At 56.7% G+C, this 19984-nt stretch overlaps 1 protein-coding gene across 7 annotated transcripts in view; it reads right to left on the reverse strand.

Moving 5' to 3' along the window:
* Positions 1 to 17547, reverse strand: part of LOC119046231 (tyrosine-protein phosphatase non-receptor type substrate 1-like) — a 45562-nt gene extending 28015 nt beyond the window's left edge. The window contains exons 1-2 of one of the 7 annotated variants that reach the window (XM_053671124.1): positions 17451 to 17547; positions 13717 to 13807 (exon numbers count right to left, since the gene is read on the reverse strand). In XM_053671124.1, coding sequence (XP_053527099.1) covers positions 13717 to 13798 — 82 coding nt within the window. In that variant the 5' untranslated portion in view covers positions 13799 to 13807; positions 17451 to 17547. The other 6 variants (XM_053671125.1, XM_053671122.1, XM_053671127.1 and 3 more) reach the window with 6 other exon arrangements.
* Positions 17548 to 19984: the final 2437 nt, after the last annotated feature.

The following is a 19984-nucleotide window of genomic DNA, read 5'->3' on the forward strand; positions in this document are numbered from 1 at the left end:
CTCTATAGTACATAATATATTGAAGCCTCTCTCTCTGTCTCTTTTGCAGTGAACACTTATTGCTTTGGGAAAAAATTAAAATAATGAATAAAACCCGTGAGGAAGTTTTCTGATAAAAGGAGTCAGCACAGTGGGTGGTGCCGCCCCGTGTATTTGCTGTTAGAGGCGGCCCACGGGCACCCCCAGCCCAGAGGCGGCCAGTGATGAATTACTGGAGTCTGTTGAGCGCCAGGCCCTGGGCTGAGCAAGGGCTGTGGGGCGGCTCTGTCCTTGGCCTCGTGGAGCTTGCTCACAGCAGAGAAGACAGACTTTAAAGAAATAGATCGAGTGATTACACTGGGATGAACCCCAACCCTTCAGAGAAGTTGCCATCTCCGACGCCATCCCAGGGACCTGCGGGTCCACCCCACCCTTGTCTCCTCCGCCTCCCACAGCCAGGCCAAGGAGGTGTGAGTGACAAGGTGAGATGGGGCCTGAGAACGGACCACCAGGCTTGGAGATATGTATGTTTCCCGTGTTCATGTGTGGCTTTCGAGATTAACAAAAAATGAAAACCATTTTTATTATGAGTGAAAAGTAAGCATGGATGCTTCTCTAACAGGAGACACAAATCGACTTAGACCCTAAACTTGCTGGAGAGAAAGCAGGGCCGCAGTGGTCCCTGGGTAAGAGTCCTGCAGAAGCGCACCTCACTGGGGCACGGAGGACAAAGCTGAGACATTTCCCAAGAGCCAGCGCTGCCCAGACCAGCACCCACTGCCACTTGCGTGGGAGCCTGCCCATCGCCCCCAAACGGGCCTCAGCGACTGGGTGCAGGCCGCCCACCAGGTTTCCACAAACCAGGAGCCCAGGGCCGGGTGTGGGGTATGGCCGGAGCTCTGGCCATGTCTGGGGCTCAGCACCTCAACATGGCCTGAATGACACCCCGGCCCACACAGCAGGGAGCCGACACCCCTTCCCTGACTACAGTCAGGAGCACCACTGGCCATCCCGGGGGCGGGGGCTGCTGGTTCTTCAGCCCACAGCTCTGCCTCCGGGGCCACTTTGGCGTCTCCTGGTTCTGATCTGATGGCTCTGTGTGAGTGTGTGGTGTGAGTGTCACGTGCAGGCGTGTGGATGAGAGCATGCACACAGGAATGAGAGCAGCTGAGGGAGTGTGTACGCGCACCTGAGGGGGCCAAGTGCAAGCATTCACACATGTGTGCATGGGTGGAGCCGGGGTGTGCACACAGGTGAGCGTGTGCACAAGATGATGCACGTGCAGAAACGTGTGACAGTGCGGCTCATAGCGTGTCTGAATGCGGGTCAGCAAACGGGCACAAGGGGTGTGACCCATGTGCAGGAGTATAGAATCCAGGGTGGCCTGGGTGTGTGTGAGCAGGAGCAGGCGTGTCTAAGGTGTGAGCAGATGTCTGGGAAGGTGTGAGCGTGGCAGTGCATGCGATGCGCCTGCCGAGAGGACAGCACAGGAGAGACAGGCACATGAGTGGGACGTGTGCACGGATGTGTGTGTGGAGGGTGTGTGCGCTGAGAGGCCTGTGTGTGGCGGGAGCGGTGTGCACGTGAGTGTGACGTGAGAGGGAGTGTGCCGACGTGGTGCGGGGGGCAGGGACGCCGGCAGGGTGGGCCCACCCACCGCCGGTGTGCACCACTGTCCACGTGCCCAGGGTGTAGAGAGGGGGAGGGTAGGAGGGACGCTTCCCTCAAATCCCTCTGGTGGGCACGGCCGTGCACACACCTGGCACAGGCTCCCGCCTTGAGAGGAGGCTGGAACCTTTACTGAGACCTGCTTACTATGTGTGGCCACAGGGCACAGCAGTGAGAGGCCAGCCTGAAGCCGTCCTGCTGGAGCTCACGACTCTGGGCAGGGGACAGATGGTCCCTGGGCTGATTCACGGAGGGGCTGCCTGGGTGGTGGCTGCGTGGATCAGCAGTTCCCGAGGGAACTCAGGGCCCCGACAGCTGTAGCTAGGCGTCGTTTTTTCTCTGGACTCACACTGATTCATGCATGCCCCCTCAAAGCCCACTCTGCTGCCAGTCCCTGTTAGATGCCACACACCACAGCTAGGGAAGAGCTAGGTGGGGCAGAGTCCTGGGCATGGGCAACAACTATGTGTAGGCTGAGCAGTGAGCAACAAGAGGATTGGGGATGGGGTCTTGGAAGAGGGGTGTTATCTGGGATGACTTCCTGGAGGTGGTGGTCTATGAGCTAGGTCTTGAGGCTGACAGAGGCTAGGGAGAGAGGATGGTGTTCCAGGAGGGAGAAACCACTTTAGGACAGGTACAGAGGGGAGAGAAGGGCCCTGGACAATCCAGGGACCGGGGCAGAGTCCTGGGGATGTGCTTGTTGGCTGTGAGCCAGCCTGGGGCTGGGATAACCCGACACCCTAAAGGATGGCTTCAGCTGCCACCTGAACAACAGGCCAGCACTGGGGCAGCCTAACCACCTGCATTGGAACCCACAAAAAGGGGGGCACATGGGGCACTGTAAATAAGGTGGGGGCGGGCCCAGCAGGCTCAGGGTGCTCTCCCCTCCACCCCACTCCAGGCGACTCAGGGAGCTGGGCACTGTGCCATATGCTTGCAGGGAAAGGTAGACCCCGGTAGGCCCTCCATGAAGCAGGCAAACTCTTAAGGGGCCAACACAGTCTAAAACCTGGCCTCTGGGGCCAGAGGCCAGCATGTCGCATTTCTGGTGGGGCAACTTGGCGATGTCACTTTTCCCTAAGCCTGCACTTCCTCACCTGTGAACTCGGGACACCACCATCTCTGCCCCAGGCTAGAGGGGCAGCGGTTGGAAGAGCAGGACAGAACTGTGCATTTCTCAGCTCCCCTCTCTCCCGCATGTCCCATCTGTCCGCAGATCCTGCCAGCTCAGCTTCTAAGAGTTGGCCAGCCTCTGATCTCTCCCTTTTTAAAAATCCTCACCTGAGGACATTTTTGTTTGCTTTTTTAGAGAGAGAGGGAGGGAGAGAGAAACACTGATGGGAGAGAAGCAGAGATCAGTTGCCTCTGTACACACCCAGACCGAGATCCGCACCGGGACTGGGGATCGTAGGCGCCGGGACTGGGGGTTGCACTCGCCTGCACCGGACTGAGGATGAACCCACAACCTAGGTATGTACCCTGACCGGGAATCGATCCTGCAGCCTTTCACTTACAGACAGCATTCCAACTCTGAGCCACACTGGCCAGGGCTCTGCTCTCTTCCTACCATCTCTCCCGCACCGTCATCCCTCACCTGGGTCCTTGTTTCAGTTTCCAAACTGGCCTCCCCATCTCCACCCCACCTCTCTCCAACACATACCCCCCAGCAGCCAGAGCAGCCTACGAACCCTCCTGCAGGCCCCACTGCACTCAGGGGGAGACCCATAATCCTTCCGGCAGCACCCAGGAACCTCAGCCTTGCTCTCAGGCATGCCAGGTCCGCCCTTACCTCAGGGCCTTTGCACTGGCCAGGCCTTTTCCCCGAACTCTGATCTACCTACACACTGGCTCCCTCACCGCCCCCCCAGGCCTGTCTGAGAGGCCCTCCCTGGCCACCTGCATAAAACACTACCCTCTCGGTGCCCCTTGCTCAGCTTTATTTTTCTTCTATCACTCACCACCCAACATATTACATATTTGTTCATCTCTTTAGGGTCCATCTCCCCGCTCCAGACTTACCCATAAGCCCTCTGAGAGTAAGGATTTAGTTTTTCTCCCTACATTGCCCTCCAGGTTTATACCAGTGCCCGGCCTTGGCTGACCGTATGTTTTGGTTTGGATTCCACCACTGTCATTTAAAAGACCTTAGGGCATGTCTAACCCCTCTGGACCGCTGGTTTCTCATCTGTAAAATGGGGATGACGATAACGATGAAGATACTAATAGCAGTGACACCAGGGTTGTTTAGGATGAAATGAAGATGAAGACCTCGGCACTGTGCCTGACATAGAGGAGGCACTGAACACCAAGGAGCTGTTCCCAAACCCCGGATATTTTGGGGTGAAGGGGACCACACAAGGTCACAGCCTTTAGTGTGAGAATCTAAAGAGTCGCTCTGAGGGAAAACCAGTTCTGCCCCAACGCATGCACAGGACCACTCAGAACACGACGTGAGAGCAGGCTGTTGGCGGGGAGGGGGAAGCACTGCGGGCCAAAGGCCCTGGTGAGGGCTTGCTGGGTTTAGACAAAACCCGGAGGTGACAAAGAACTGCTTGCAGTGTGGCCCTATTTGCAAAGCAGGAGGCAACAACTACCACTATGTGTGAGCTGTAAGTGCCCTTTGTACCTGCCAGGCCTTGGGGGACAGGTGAGGTTCGGACAGCAGGCAGGAACCCTAACACCCCCATTCACTGCACTCAGCACCCGGACAACCTAAGCACCTTCTTCCCACATCCCCACTTTGCAGAGGGAGAAACGAGTCCTGGCGAAGCCGAGAACCCAGGCAGGGTCTCTCCAACCTCCAGGCCCAACGGCTCCTCTAGGACAGGCCGGGGGCTGCCCGGCCACGCCCTCCCGGGTGCAGCGGGTGGGTGAGGCCAGATAGTGGGAAGCTCTCATTTAACTGTCATGACAGCCTGGTGAGGTGAATACTGTTGTCACCACCCCCTTCCTGCAGGCGAGGAGGCTGAGACCCCGAGAAGCAGGGGAGGGGCAGCGACAGGGCTGCCTGCCATCGGAGCTCGTGTACAATCGCTTCTCCTGGTGACGGGGTCCCCTCTGGCTCAGGCTTTTGGGTTCTCAGGCTGCCAAGGACATGCACACATTTCCCAGAGAAGATAAAGGCCCCCTTAAAAGCAACACGCATTTGCTAAATGGCATTTGCCAAGGTTTCAGCACACTCTGCTGCCTGTGGCAGACAGTCTCCGGACGAGATTTTTCCCCAAGCTGACACTATTCACTGATGCCTTTTATAGAGCTTTTTGCAGCTCGCAAAAGCACTTTCCATGGCTCTTAATTCCCTTAACCCTCAACAGTCCCACATGAAAAGAAATAGTAGTTGTGTTTCTGTTTCAAAGATGGGGAAGCTGAAGCTCAGAGTGGTCAAGCCACTTGCTCCAGGACACACAGCCAGTAAGCAGCACATACTGGAGTCATAGTCGGCAATGTGACCCAAAGCGTCCGCCCGCTTCATGGCCCACCTTGTTAGGGAAGGCTCTGGGGTGACACTGAGACAAATGACAGACAGGTATGCACGCAGGAGGATCGGGGGAAGAAGGAGCCTGCAAGAGAGTGGCCAAGCTGAGCCTCTGCTTCGCAGAAGGGGAAACCGAGGCCCAGAGGGGCAATATAGTGGTTTCAGGTCTCCGGGCTGGTAAGTAACAGAGTGGGGGCTCCACGTGCTCTTTCAAGCCCCAACCACAAAATGATGATCACACAGCAGTCACGGTACCAGCAATGATGGCTAACAGGCATCGAACTCCAGCATTACCAGGAGCACAAAAGGCCTCACGGAACTTCCACCAGGGCCCAGCCATAATAGGGTGGTCACTACGCCCATCTCACAAAGGCCAGGACTGAGGCTCAGGTAGGCACAGCCATTTGGCCAAGATCACGATCTGACTCCACCTGTGTCTTTACCCACAGCACCAGCTGGCTTCATGCAATGAAGGACCCTGGGGGGAACCGGACCCCAAACGGCCCCGCCAAGCCAAACCCCGGCCGAGTGCGGCACTGCCTGTGTCACGTGTCACGGGATGCCTGCTCTTTTCCCCGGGGTGTCCACACAGGCACGCGGTTTTGTGCGGCCAGAATTTTATGTACAAATACTGGGACTTCTTGGCCAAGTCTCCCACCCCAACTAACACCGATGCTTTTGTGCTTCCTGATACTTTTGGGACCCCGAGTCAGCACAGTGGGCAGGGAGTTGTGGTGTGCCCTTGGCCCTGGCCGCAGAGGGACTAGGTAGTAGTTAGGGCAACACTCTGCCTTTGGACCAGGGTGACTGTCTCTGTGCCTTGTGGCTCAGAGCTTCCTCCTTAAAATGGGGATCTTTCTCTGGCCGGGAGGCTCAGTTGGTTGGAGTGTCATCCCATACACCAAAAGGTTGTAGGTTCAATCCCTGGTCAGGGCACATACCCACGTTGTAGGTTCGATCCACGGTAGGGGTGCATAAGGGAGGCAACAAATTGATATTTCTCTCTCACTTCAATGTCTTTCTCGCTCTCTTTCTTTTCCTTTCTCTCTCCCCCCTCTGTCTCTTTCTCTCCCTTCCTCTCTCTCTAAAAATCAGTAAACACAGCCTTGGGTGAGGATTTAAGAAAACAACAACAGCAGAGATCTTAGTACCCACGTAGCCTCTGCATTCACCCAGTGTGTTAACCACCCACTGCTGCCAGGCCTGTGCTAATGTCCCAGGAGGCCCATCCGTGAAAAACACAGTCCCTACTCTCATGCAGTTTATAACCTATCGAGGAAGACAGGCCTCAAGTAAAGAAACGATACAGAAATGGCTAAGAGTGCCAGGAAACAACTTTGGCGCCATGATGGCGAATAAAGGGAACCTCTTTGAGGAGGAGAGACTGCAGGAAGCAAAGGCCAGGGAGGGTGTTCCCGCAGGAGACAACAGCAGGTGCAAAGGCCCAGAGGTAGGAAAGCAGTTGGTGCACACGAAGACCAGAAATGCCACCGTGGCTGCAACCCATGAGGAAGGGCAGTCAGGCACGGGGTGAGGGTGGGGAGGTAGGTGTGATCCAGAAAATGCCACGTCTCGTGAGCAAGGAGTTTGATTTTATTCTAAGGGCAGTGGGAACCACTGAGAAGTTTGGAGCAGGAACGAGAAGGATTTGAATCACTCGGCTCCTACGGGTGAAGAGACTGAAGGGGCCAGAGGTGGAAGGAGGAAAGGAATGATGATGCTGTAGCGTTTAGGGGCCTGGGCTCACAGCCTGGCTCTGCATTTACAGGCTGTGTGACCTTGGGCAAGTCACTTCGCCTCTCTGAGTCTCAGTTTCTTCATTTGCCCAATGGATATACTAATAGTTCCCATTTTACAGAATTGTGGTGAGGATTAAATGAGATGGTCTACAGAGTAATTATCCTATCACATGGCCTGACTTGAATGTCAGATGCTTAATCAGATTCTACCTGGTCTGGCCCTGACCTCTCCTAACTCCCCCACCCCTTTCCCTTCACTCCAGCCTCACTGGCCTCCTTCCTCTTCCTGGAACAGAGCAAGCTCCTTCCAGCCTCAGGACCTTTGCACCTACTATTCCTTCAGTGTGGAATGCTCTTCCCCTGATGTTCCCACAGCTGCTCCTTCTGCCTCTGTCCCCACTCAGCCTTCCAGTCCCGCATCCTGCTTTATTTGCCTTCACCTGACGTAATGTTTACTTGGGTCTATTTTTATTTCCCTGTTAGAACGTCAGCTCCGTAAGAGCTGGCGTTTGTGTCTGTCTGGTCCACAGTTGTACCCCCAGCACCCAGAGCCAATCCTGGAACGTAGCAGATGCTCAGAAAAAGGTGTTGAAGGAATATTTATAATTAAAATAACCATAACAAGGACACCAAAGTGGTTAAGAGTAAACTTGGAGCCGGCTTTAACCCTCACTGTCTATGTGGCCTTGGAAGGAGCCCATGTTGGCTTCGGGGAGCCTCCGGGTCCGTATCTGCAAGACGGGGATCAGGATCCATGCTGTTTGGCCCACGGTGAGGACTACACGACACACGTCAAAGGGCTGATGGACGAAATGCTCCCCGATCTCCAGCACGTGCTCTATGTACCCCCCACCAGCCCCGACCTCGGCAAGGTGAGGGCGGGCGAACACAATGGCAGATCAGTGTTGGAGCTGGGGTCCCTCCGCCACTCCTCCTTTGTGTACACTTGAAATTTTCCAAGATAAAAAGAGGAGGGGAAAGCATGGACTCAAGGCTCCTCTCGGGCTACCGTGGGCTTCCCTTTCTGGAGGGCACATGGCCTTGGAGAACAGCGCAACAGAGAGGCCCTGGGGTCCGCGCCCACCCTCTCCGCCTGGAAGCTCAGGCTGGCTCCCGCTTCCACTCTCCCTCCTGATCCTGCTCTGCCACCTGACTGCCTTCAGCTCCCGCTGCTAATCTGCAGGCATCCAACACCCTGCGCCCCCAAATGGATGCGCCGGGAAATCTCACCGACACAGAGACCCATTCTACATCCTTTCTGACTTCCACCTCGGCTGTTTTGCATCTCTCCAGGCTGAAGGCCTGGCAGGACACCTGGCAAGGAAGACCCACCCTGCGCAGGGCTTCGATAGAAGACCTGCCCAGGAACGCCCAAGTGAACAGGAAGGCAGCTTCAGCTGTGAAAATAGATGCTTCCTTCTCCAGTACGGGACGGAAACACATCTTGGAACATCTGCCACCTCTGGGAGGATCCGCTGGTTGACAGAAATATGAAAGGAGTGCCATGAAAGCAAGAGGCTGGCACCCCCGGGCACAGTCCCCCCCACCTGTCACGCCGAGTAAGTGATGTCCAGTTAACCACATGGGCCGATCTGGGTCCTCATCCTGACTCTGCCACTGGCTGTGTGGCCTTGGGCAAGTCACACCACCTCTCTGAGGCTCATTTCCGCATTGGTCACATAGATCTGATGGCCGCTACGGGCGCACTACCCAGGGTAGCTGTGAGTGCCACTGGGGTCATACACACCAAGTGCTGGGCCCAGTAAGTGGCCCGAAAAGATGGCTCCCATCGTTGTTACTTGTGTTTTCCCATGGAATTCGGGATCCTGTCAGATCTCCAGCTTTAGCGATGGAAACTTTTAGCATTTTAAAAAACCCTTGGCCTGAATGGCAAGGGGCTTGGCCCGGCCTCCCAGCCACACGTTGCCACAGATCTGCTGCGTGAGCCCGCCGGTCCCTTCCCCTCCCCGCTGCAGTGTTCTCAGCACAGTGAGGTGCTGGCTGAGAGGACTGACAGCTCTCTCGGGCCCCCTACGGCTTTCCAGGCTCGGGAACCTACCATCCCAGACCTGCGGATAGAGACAGAGACACCTAGAGGCAAGCTGTGCCCACAGCGCTCAGTCCTACCCACAGACAATTAAATCACCAGCTCGGGTTTCTGCTCAATGTGTCCATCCCCCGCTGGCATAAAAGCTACAGGAAAAAACCTCGGGCAGAAAAGACATTCACTCCCTTACCAGCACCCACTCTGCACCAGGAGCTGTGCTGGGTGCTTTTCGAGAGTGTGCCCTGCTTTTACGGATGAGAAAATCCAAGTAAAACAAAACTGACGCTTACGACACTGGCTAGTACGTGCTGAGCACTGACAACGCGCCAGGCACGGCTTCTAGCATTCCCCACACAGTGAGTGACTTGCTCCGCGAAACAGAGTTGTTCGTGTCATTTTTGTTCCACAGATAAGGAAACCAAGACGCAGGGTTCAGTAAGTTGTCTGAGCAGGTAGTTTTGCTGGACTCGCCCCCAGGGGTCTGGTTCCAAGCCTGTGACTCAGCGCTAGGCTAAGCTGCGTCTCCGTGTGGAGGGGCTAAAGTAATGATCACTACGGTTGCAGGACCACCGTGCCACCAGGCGCTAGAGTTAAACATGTACGCACAGCATGACAGAAGAAGGGAAAGCAACGCAAAGCCTCGGACGGGCAGATGAAATCCGGGGGAGCTCAGAGCAGGCAGAGATCCCCTGGAGCACCGGGCAGCACACGCTGAACGGTGAAAGAGGGGTCGGCTTTGGACGCGAGGGGACAGGAGATGCAGGGAAGGGCACCTCCGACGGCAGGAACCGTGTAAGCAGAGGCACATCTTTGAGTTTAGCTGAAGGCATGGATTTGCAGAAAAGCATTCCCCAAACTGGGTTAGGCCAGGGAAACGGGTGTTACACAAACCAAACCCCTCTCGTTCATAAGTTTGGGGAACACGGAAGTCAACAGGGTCTGAATGGGGATTCCACAACTGTGGGATTTCTCAAGGTCTTGCGGGTGCTGAGGTGCCCGAGTGGCCGGGAAGCTCTGGCCTGCAGGAGGGATGACGCCTGGTTTACCTAGCAGCATCTCCAACGGGTCGGCTCTTTGGACGACAGGTGGCCGAGAAATAAGGCCTGTCACGGAAGAGGGCCCAGGGCCAGTTTCCTTTTTAGAAGACATGTGGACCCACTCCACAGTTTTGAGAGAGCTGAGCTGTGTTGACAGGCCAGAAATCTGAGCCCATTTCACAGGAAGGGGCTGGGGGGAACCTTCGGTCGGTCCAAGACTACAAATAAAAAAATAACCTGTCACACGGAGCCACTGGAGGCAGCGAGCGAGCGAGCGAGAGTGGGATCCTCACAACACTTTTAGACCGCCTTCCTCTCACACGCCCCCTCTCCATCTGTTGCAAAGGGCACCAGGCAGAGAGATGCAAGCAGGAATATTCCAGCGCTGGGGGCCCCAGAGCCCGGCAGCCCAGATGGGGGGCTCTGACGGGAGTCACATCGCTCCCCTGAGCTGTCATTCGCGAGGGCCGAGGGGCTGTCAGTGTTGCCACTGCCGGTGTATTTCCAGAGAAACGACTGTGACTCAGTTAAAAACTTCTGCTCCAGGAGGGACCTTTCTACAAACTTCCCCTGAAGCCTAGAGGGGGGTCCCTCTGGCTCCGTCCAGCTTGGACTAAGTGACACTGATTATAGCAGCACAAACGTCTTCCTTCAGACGGTACAGCTGGGAGGCCGGGATTCAAAATCCAGTCTCCCTGCCTTGGACACGCTACTTCTCCAGTTTGGGGCTCTACTTGCCTTATCTGCACAATGGTGATAACAGCCAACTCAGCCTCTGTTTGCTGAGGGAGGAGGCTATGCAGACAGGCCGTCAGCAAACAGTCTGGGATGCAGTTAACATGCAAAGAACCTTGGGCCTCCTCGCTTCTCTCCACACATGGTTCGCATCAGGACTTCACACTCGCTGAGTAGACAGCAAGTGGAGTGAATCACACCCTGAGTCCCCACGGGGTTGGAAAGGAATGATTAATGGGCAGAAGTACCCAAAGCCCACGTGCCTTTAAGACATTCTAGTAGCCTGAGCCCAAGAGGGCTAAAGCCCCTCCCCACGCTTCTCTTCATGTGAAAGAGGAAGTGAGATTAACTTCACCACTTAGGAAAGTACAGAGGAGGCATCGGCCTGGCCACCCTCTATCAAAAGGCCAGAGCTTCAGCAGAGGGCCCAGCTGTCCCCCCAAGTGTGAACCCCAACTTGGCCTTGCCTTCTCCAGACCAGAGCAAGGAGTAAATGGAAGCTCGTCTGAAGTCAGCCCAGCAGGTGACGTCCCAAGACCCAGGGAAGACCAAGACAGGAGGTAGCGGGCTCTGTCTCATGTGCGGCGCCTGCTCTAGCACCGGTCTGCCCAGGTGTCCCCATGTCTCCGTCCCCTGCCCTTCTGTCAGTCTCAGAATCTCCCTGGGTGATGCTGTTTTAAGAAACAAGCTTCACCTCGGCTCCGAGAACACAGGTTGGTGACTTCGCTGGCATCTCTTTAGAATTTCCCCGTGGCAGCACTTACACTGAAAGCAGTCTTTAGAAACTCCTTCCCCTGCCTCCCCCAAACACCAGGACTCCCGTGACCAGCGCCCCCCAAAAAGTGACCATGGGACCCCTCCCAGGCGGACAGTTGGGCCTGAGACACTAGGAGTCATTCAATGCAGAGCCACCTTCCTAAGCCTGACATTTGAGTTTCTTACCCAAACAAATCCATTTTCTTAGAAAATTGCGCAGCTGCCTCCTCCTACCTTTCTGTCCTTCTGTCCTGCCCTCCATTCAGTTTTGTCATATTTCACTCTTAGATCAACTGAGGAAGGGCCCGAAGCCCCACCCTTCAGCCAAACCATGTGAATTCTGGGCCAGCGCCCCGAGTGTGACCAGGACCCTGCAGAGCATAGAGTGAAGGATGTCGGGAGGCTTCAGCTGTGAGAGCGACAGCCCATCCCTTCCCTCACCACCCTCAGCCAAGAAATTTATTCTCACCTCCTAAGATTTATTTATTTCAAAGTTAATCTTGGCCCCTCTGCTGCTCCCACTTTTTCAGGCTATTGATGCTGAATGGATTGGAACGGAAGTTTTATGGCCTAATCTTTACCATTTTATAGATTGTTTTTATAGACAAAAGGGAGAGATTCTCCCACAAGAAGGGGTGGTGGTGTTCCCAGCCAGTGCCCTGGGGAAAGGCAGGCTGGCCACCTAAACACTTGTTAACCAGCTTCCTCACCGCTCATTTGCCAGAAACTGAGCCACAGGGTCCTAGTTGGAGAAGGGTCTGGAGCAGACATTTAGCAATTAACTTGGGCCCAGTTCTCTGCTTTAGGAACATGAAACACGTGTGAGAGATGCTCGAGCATTTCCAGGCCGGGAAGGACGGCAGGGCAGGGACTGGGACTCTGCAGGGTGTGCATGGCTGGCTCAGGCAGGAAGGAGCAGATCAGAGATGCCACTCACCAGAGATATGAAATACACCAATGCTTCCTTCCGCCCAGCAAGGACCCAACTGTAACTGAAAGACCCTGGGATGGAGGTGGGGATGCCTAGGTGGATCCCAGGGTCCAAGGGAGACTGCAGGGCAGAGAGGAGCAGCTGTTTACCCCCACTTCTCCCTCCACCCACTCTGTGCTAGTCCTCCCTTTCTCACTGCTTTCAGATGGTTACCAGTCTCCAGGCAAATGCAAAAGGGGGGAGGTGGATACTGAGCTCATCTTTGCCTCTTTCCTCAAGGGAGGGAGGTGCAGAGACCCCCTCTGCCAACAGCACAGCTTCAAGAAGCCAAAGCAGCTTCAAGAAGCCCAAAATCAAGATCCTCATTTCTTCTCCCCCACGGTACTCTTTAATGCCATTTCTTGTCCCCCTCGCTCTCCCAGGAGACGGGTGGTTTTGCAAAACCTCTTTAAGAAGCAGAACTCCTGAATGGTGACCTCACCCCTCGGTGAACACATGCCAGCCTTCAGAGCCTGCCTGCGGGAGGCAGCCAGGTGTTTGATGTAGGCCAACAACAAGACAGGCTCAGAGCCACAGGTAATAGCCTCACAGACCCCTGAACGGCAGGGAGCTGCCTGGCAGCCTGGGGAAGGCAGGAAGATGTGTGGTGTGGGGGGTGAGCAGCAAGGAGGAGGGCCATCGGGGAGAGGCTTTGGTAACCACAGGGACAATCCACGGTGCTGTCATATCAAGATCTGTTGGTCGCAGCAGCTCACCCCAGGGTTACAACGGCCTTCTTTCTCCCGGACACACACACACACACACACACACACACACACACACACACACACACACTAACACTGTCTCACTCTGCCCACCGGAGGGAATGGCTCTCCCCTTCCCTAATTGCAAGAGCCTGTTTCTGTCCCATCCCAGGCAATTCAATACCTGGAATACCTCTGCCCCTACTCCCTTCTCTCAGACCCTGAAAGCAAACCTGTGGAAAGCATCGGTCCTGAGAGACAAGCTCTTTAGCCAGGGAAACCCTGCTCCAAAAGCAGCTGACGGCCTGCCTCCCCGACCCCGCTGGGCAGGGGCCGGGTGAAGCAACTCATCTGGGTATGTCCCAGTGCCCAGCACAGTGGCACACAGTCAGAGTGGGGGGACGCGGGGTTCCATCCTTGGCTGTGTGACCTTGGGCAAGTCGCTGGCCCTCTCTTGGCCTCAGTTTTCGAATCTGTAACCCTGGTTACAGGCATCTCTACCCTTATTAGTGCTGACAGCCGAGTGGCTCCCAGCGACGGTCTGAGAGGCCTGAGCCCACAGTTTGGGGGAAAGGAGCGGTGGGGGGCGGGTGGAGGGGTGCTTACCTGTCCAGGTGCAGGACGCAGCGATCAGCAGCAGGAAGAGCAGCGGCCCGAGGCGGCCGGGGTCCCGGCCGGCGAGCTCCATGGGCCGCGGCTGCGGAGCGAGGAGGGAGAGCGGCCGTGAGTGCGCGCTCGGGCGGGCGCGGGCTGGAGCGGGGAAATGACTAAGCCCCCCTCGTCCTCTCCCTCCCCGCCCCCCCTCCCCCGGCGGCCGGGCTTCCCCCTCCCTCCCCGGAATGGGCGCCTGGAGCTGCTTAGGGGCCGCCCTCACCGCCGCGATTTTCGGAGCCACCCCACCACCACCCCACGGGAGAGATCGAGAGACTGACAGACCCGAGCGCGCGAGAAAGCAAGCTCGGGGTGGCCGGAGAGAGGCGACAGGAGAGGGAAACAGACCCGAGCCGGGGTAGCCAGGCAGAGAGCCAGAGACCCAGGGAGGCGAGAGAGGGGGAGAATGCGAGAGAAGAGTCGGGGGAGGGGGGAGACGGGGGGGGAGAGGGAGGGAGGGGGAGAGAGAGAGAGAGAGAGAGGAGTGAGCGAGGCGGCGCGCAGATCGAGACAGGCAGCGCGGGAGAGAGGAGGCTCTCGAGCCAGGGTCCAGGGCAGCTCGACCAGCCGCCCCCGCCGCTACCCACCTGCCCCGCCCGGACTCCTCGCGGCGCCCGCGGCTCGCCCAGCTCCCGGCCGCAGTCCGGGCTGTGGCCCCCGCCCGCCCGGCCGCGGCCCCGCTCCCTCCTCCCGGTCCCCCTCCTTCCTCCCGCCCGCGCGGGGGCCGCGGGGCTCCGGCCGCGGCGGCACCTCCCGGCGAGCGCCCGCCTGCAGCGCGCCCGGGGGAGGGGAGAGCGAGCGCCGGTGTCGTGCGCCCGGCGGGGAGGCCGGCGTCGCCCCTCGCCTGCGCCGCGGCGCCCACCCCCTCCCGGGTCCCCGGCAGCAGCCCCGGGAGGCGGCCCGCCAGCCCCTGCCGCCGGCGCACCCGGCTCGGGCTCGGGACTAGACCAGCCTCCGCCTCCAACAATGTGCCAGTTCAGAAGCCCGCGCGGCTGTCACCGGCCCCGAACCGCCCCCTCTCCTGTTCCCCTCCCACTGCCTGTCGGGCTCGGACCTGCGTCGCCAGCGAAGGCTGAAAAGCTGCGTGGAAGCACCGCCGGGGCTGCCCAGGGCCGGGCCCCCCGCTCCACTTTGCGCAAACTTGTTTTTCTAAGGTCGGCGCCGCGAGCTGGCTGCACCGTCCTCTTAAGGTGGACTGGGGAAGTTGCGGCCGGCGGCCCCTGCCTCCCGGCTCCCGGCTCCCGCCGCGGCTAGTGCCCGCTTCCCTCTGGCGAGAGGCTGCAGGCGGCGAAGGAGTGGGGGTGTGGAGGGGGCACGAGGGTGTCTGCTTTGCCCCTCCCCCAGTGGCCCTGCCCCTGTGCCCCAAAGCGGAAGGCCCCTGGAGGGGGTGGGCTTGGGCCAGAGGGTCTCCGATTCTTTCAGAGCTGGGCCTAGGTGAAGGACAAGCAGGAAGTAAGTGGATGTAAGGGAAAGGGGGGAGGAAAGAGAGAGTGATGGTACAAAAATAGCGTGTGTGTAGGAAGGACTTCAGTGCCGCCTGGAAAAGAGGCGCAGGGTGGAGAAAGCGAGAAGGGGGGGCTGTGGCCAGAGAAATAGAGGGGAAGGGTCCCTGCTCCCCTGGGGAGGTGGGCTCTCTCTGCCGGTTGCCTACCTGTCAGGGGTGGCAGATTCAGGGGATAGAGGAGAGAGGCGACTTGCGTGGGCTCCAGGAAATGACTGGCAACAAGAACAGGAGAGCAAAAGGGGAACAGAGGCAAGTGGCTTGGAGATGGAGAGGGCAGAGCCTCACTATCTCTCTGTCTTTCTGTCTCCTCCCCAGACCCCCTGGCCCTCTCACTCTCCCTCGTTCTCCTCCCCTTTCCTTGGAGCTAAGCTGGGTTTCCCTGGAGCAGCCAGGGACAGGAAGTGGGAGTGCTGGTCACCTGGCTGAGGTGGCTCTGAGCGGTGAGAGGGAAAGGAGTCCAAGACCCGCTGCTAATTGGAAGGTTTGGGGCTTGGAAATAAGCGATAACCAACTTTGAGAGGCAAGGCTGTTTCAGGAAATGGTATGAATGAAGCAACAAAGGACAGTCCTGACTGGAAAGGAAGTGGACTTGTCTAAGGCCATGGGCAGAAACAGGGTTTGAGTTCCTGATTCCTAGGCTAAGTAAAGACCTTTTGCAAAGCGACAACCCCCATTCCCATCTCAGCCTCCCTGTCCCATACCTGGTCTTGTGCTAAGAGAGAGACGGGCAGAATAGAGCTTTTAAGAGCATGAACTAGACTCCCCCAGGTTCAAATCCTGCCAGGTACCTCCTATGAGCTGCGAAGATTTGGGAAAATACTGTACCCTCTCTGTGCTTCAGCTTTCTCACCTGAAATGAGGCCAACTTGGGTGTCAACCTAAAAAGGCTGGTGTGAGGACTGGATGAATTAATATTTGTACAACACTTTAAAGAGTGCCTAATATGTCCCAAGTGCTACATAGCATCTGATCAGCAAGTTAAAGCATTTGACAACAGTCTTTGGGAGCCCAGAGGGTTCTGGGCAGTATTTGAAGTGCAAGGGTATTTTTTTTCTGTGGGTATGAGAAAAACAGGAGGGTCCCACACAATGTCCCTGTCTATGAGGCATTTACATTCTATGGCAGAGACAGATACGTAGAAAAGTAGAAATAATTAGTGAACAACAGAAGATTGAGCTCAGAAAGTGAGAAGGATGCGCTCATTTAGGTAAGGGTAAGGCCTTCCCCAGAAGCTGGGAGCTGAATCACAAGAAGGGGCGGCAAGCTGGGGATTTGGGGATTTGCTGTTCTAGAAAGAGAAAACAGCACAGATAAAGACCCTGGGGCCAGTGTGGCTGGAGGGCAATGAGTGGAGGATGGGGAAGAGCGGTCTAGCTGGTGGCCTTGCAGGCCTTAGTAAAAAAATGCTTTTGTTCTACAGATAGGAAACCACTGGGGTTTAAGGGGAAAGCCTGTGGTCTGGGCCATGTGTTTAAGAGGCCAGTCCAGCTGCAGGTGGAGAGTGGGCTACAGGTAGTGGAACATGGAATGAGGGTGCCTGGGAAAAGGTTGTTCTGGGGTCCTCCTAGTAGCAGAAGTGGGAGGTAGGGAGTCTCTCACTCTTCAGGACACATCTAGCAGAGACCATGAAGGTGGCCAGCTGAGACTCCTGGGAAAAATCCATCAGTGAAATCCATCTGGGGTGGGAATGGGGGCAGGGGCCACTGATGAAGTTCAAAGCTGAGGCCGACTCCTGGCCTGAGCTTCCAGGGAGAGGTCTCACCATTCACCATTCCCCAGGACACACACACACACACACACACACACACACACACACACACACCTGGCCTGGATTAGGAAACTGCGGATTAGGGAAGGATAATAATTGAACCACCTGCTATTTATATACAGCACCTCCAGCAAAGGCTCCCAGCAAGGCTTCCAACACTAGGGTGGTTTCATTTCATCTGCCCCAGGAGGAGGCCTAGGCCTTGTCCCCTTGATCCAGCAGCCATAGAAAAATCACCCCTGGCCAACCATTAGGGTTGGGGGGTCACTGAGCCCAGTGGGCGGCTGGGTATCCTGAGCTGGCAGACAATTGATTTGAGGTCTCACAGTGAGGTTATGGCAGATAATTGAGGTGAGTCAGCCGCCCCCACAGGAGGGCTTCTGGGCTGCCCTGGATTAGAACGGAATTGCCTCTTACCTGTCCAATTCCTCCGTGCACTCAGCCGTGCTGCTGACCGCACATCCACTGCGGCTGGGCTCTGTGCTAGGCACTGGGAATGCCACAGACGGGAAAACACAGACAAAAACTCCCGCCCCGAGGAACTGACATTCTGGTCAATTCACATAACAAGTAAACTGTGTGGTCTGCCAGATGGGGGATAAAGCTCTAAGGGGGAGGGTGGCCAGGAGGGCCAATGAGGGGAAGGGAGGTAAGTGAAGGCCTCTGAGGAGGTGATATTTGAGTGACTACCTGAATGATCCCCATCGGGAAGCTGGAAGCGGCTCCATGCCTGCATTGCTGTGACTCTTCTCTGTCACTCCCCAGTGCCATCTGTCAGCAGTACATGTCACTGGTTGGGCCTTCCCTTCACATCCAGAACCAAAGCACTTCTTAGCACCTCCATGGCTGCTACTGCCCTGGTCTAAGCCTATGGATCTCCCACCTGGGAACCCTCTTTCCAGCTTTGCCCTCCCCTTCCTCCATGTATTCTTCGCTCAGCAGCCAGAGGGACCTTTTTATAAAAGTCAGATCATGTCCCTTCCTTTTTGGAGAGAACACTGGAACGAGCAGGAGGAGAGGCGCACCAGAGGTACTAAAACCAAGACTCCGCCAATTTGACTTACGCAAATTGGGGAAAACTTTTTCTAGAGCCTCAGTTTCTTCATCTGTGAGATGGGAACAAGTCCCAGGGGCAGTACGGGTGCAGGTGTGAACGCATCCGCAGCAGAGCATATCTGGAGTTTGCCCCTGCAGGTGGGGTGATGGCGCCCCTGTGTGTGCCAGCCCCGTCTATATGCATCATCTCACTGAAGCCTCGGCAATGCCAGTGCGCCCCCAGAGCTGGGGAACAAGGCCAGAGGGAGAAAGAGACTCGACCAGGGCCGCTGTGCCAGGGCATGCAGGAACCTGCAGGGACCCGGCTCTGCCTGGCACCCGCCCTGCGCGGGCTCTGCCCTGACTTCCCGTAACCCTGGGCTAGCGTCAGCAGTCAGCCCTCCAGGCCGCCTTTGTGTGGGGCCTGTCAGGAGGCTGGAGCTGCCAATGACCTATTTTTCTGGGCAAGAGGAACCATTTGGAGTGAGAGGCCTCAGCTTTGGAGCCAGAACAATAAAAATAAAAACAGCAAGGACTCCTGGGCAGCCTGGACTAGGGAAGCAACAGCCCCTGAGAGGAGCTGCTGACAGTGTGGAGAGAAAGCAGGGTGGGTGCGGGAGGTGGGAGGGCCCTGACCGCGCCCCGCTCTGTTCTCTGACCTTTCTGTGGGTTATCTCCGGGCCCCGCGCCAGCCATTCGATAGCTGCAGACACCAGATTTCAAAGTGGCAGAGTGAGTTGCTGGGGACACACAGCCAGGGAGGGGCCCAGCCAGTTCGGTTGGAAGTCAGTTCTTCAGTTAACAATAGTTCCTATTTTTGTTCAGCATCTACTATACTTCCTAGATGTTTGTGTGACATATGCACACCACACCTGGGAGGAGGTGCTAATGATTCATCTTACAGGTAAGAAAATTTTAGAGCAAGGCCTCGGCTGATGGGTCACCTCCTCAGACAGGCCTTGGCAGACCACCCTGTTAAAGCAGCCGCCCCTGTGCTGTCCCAGCCCGAGGCAGTTTCACCCGCCCCAGGAAGGGGCCTGGCCCTTGTTCTCTTGGTCCAGCATCCACAGAAAAGTCACCCTAGAGCTCCACCCTGATGCACTGTATCCCCTTCCTCACGTTAGTCTGTCTTCACTGCATGTCCATGGCCTGCCAGGGGTGTGTTGCTGCTGAGTTTTGTCTGTCTCCTTAACCAGCCGCAGCTCAGTGTGGCCCCAAGGCCCAGCGCCCGGCTCTGAAAACACACCCACGGCTAAACTGCAGCCCAGCCTCGACTCAGCGGATGAGACAGGCTGCTGTGTCCATCTATGTGCCTTGCTCGCCCAGATTTGGGTATTGGTAGAACCTAAAGCCCTCTCGTAAGGGTTAAATGAGTGAATATAGGAATAATGGCTGGCTATTGCCATTGTTTGCTCCCAGCAGTGCAGCCCCAGGGCCTTCAACAGTAAAGAGTAGGTTCCATAAATATGCATTAATTTAAAAAGTGACCTTCCCGACAGCACACACATCAGCAGAGCCTGGATTCGACGGTGGCTGGATCTGTCTGAGCCTGTGGTTCAGTGCACCTCACTTTATAATCACCTCTTCACAGCGTGTTCCCTCGCTTCCTTCCTCTCTGGCCACCATAGCTGCACGGGACTCAGACCTGCGGGTCCCCAGGGGAGCAGGCATCAGTGCCACCTGGAGGGATTTGTTAAACACGGATCCTAGGGTCCCACCCCCAGGACTGCTGACTCAGCAGGTCTCTGGTAAGGTCAGAAAGCCTGGTTTTCTAACAGCTTCCCAGACGATGCTGATACTGCTGGTCTGGGGCTCAAGCTTGGAGAACCGCTGGATGGACTGGTGGGCGTGGTGCAGGAGCCCAGCCCCGGGGTTGCTGTGGGTCGGTCAGTCTCTCCCTCTGTTCTGTCCCCCTG

Source organism: Artibeus jamaicensis, unplaced genomic scaffold (assembly GCF_021234435.1).
Source record: "Artibeus jamaicensis isolate MK-2021 breed Jamaican fruit bat unplaced genomic scaffold, CSHL_Jam_final contig_685, whole genome shotgun sequence".
NCBI lineage: Eukaryota > Metazoa > Chordata > Mammalia > Chiroptera > Phyllostomidae > Artibeus > Artibeus jamaicensis.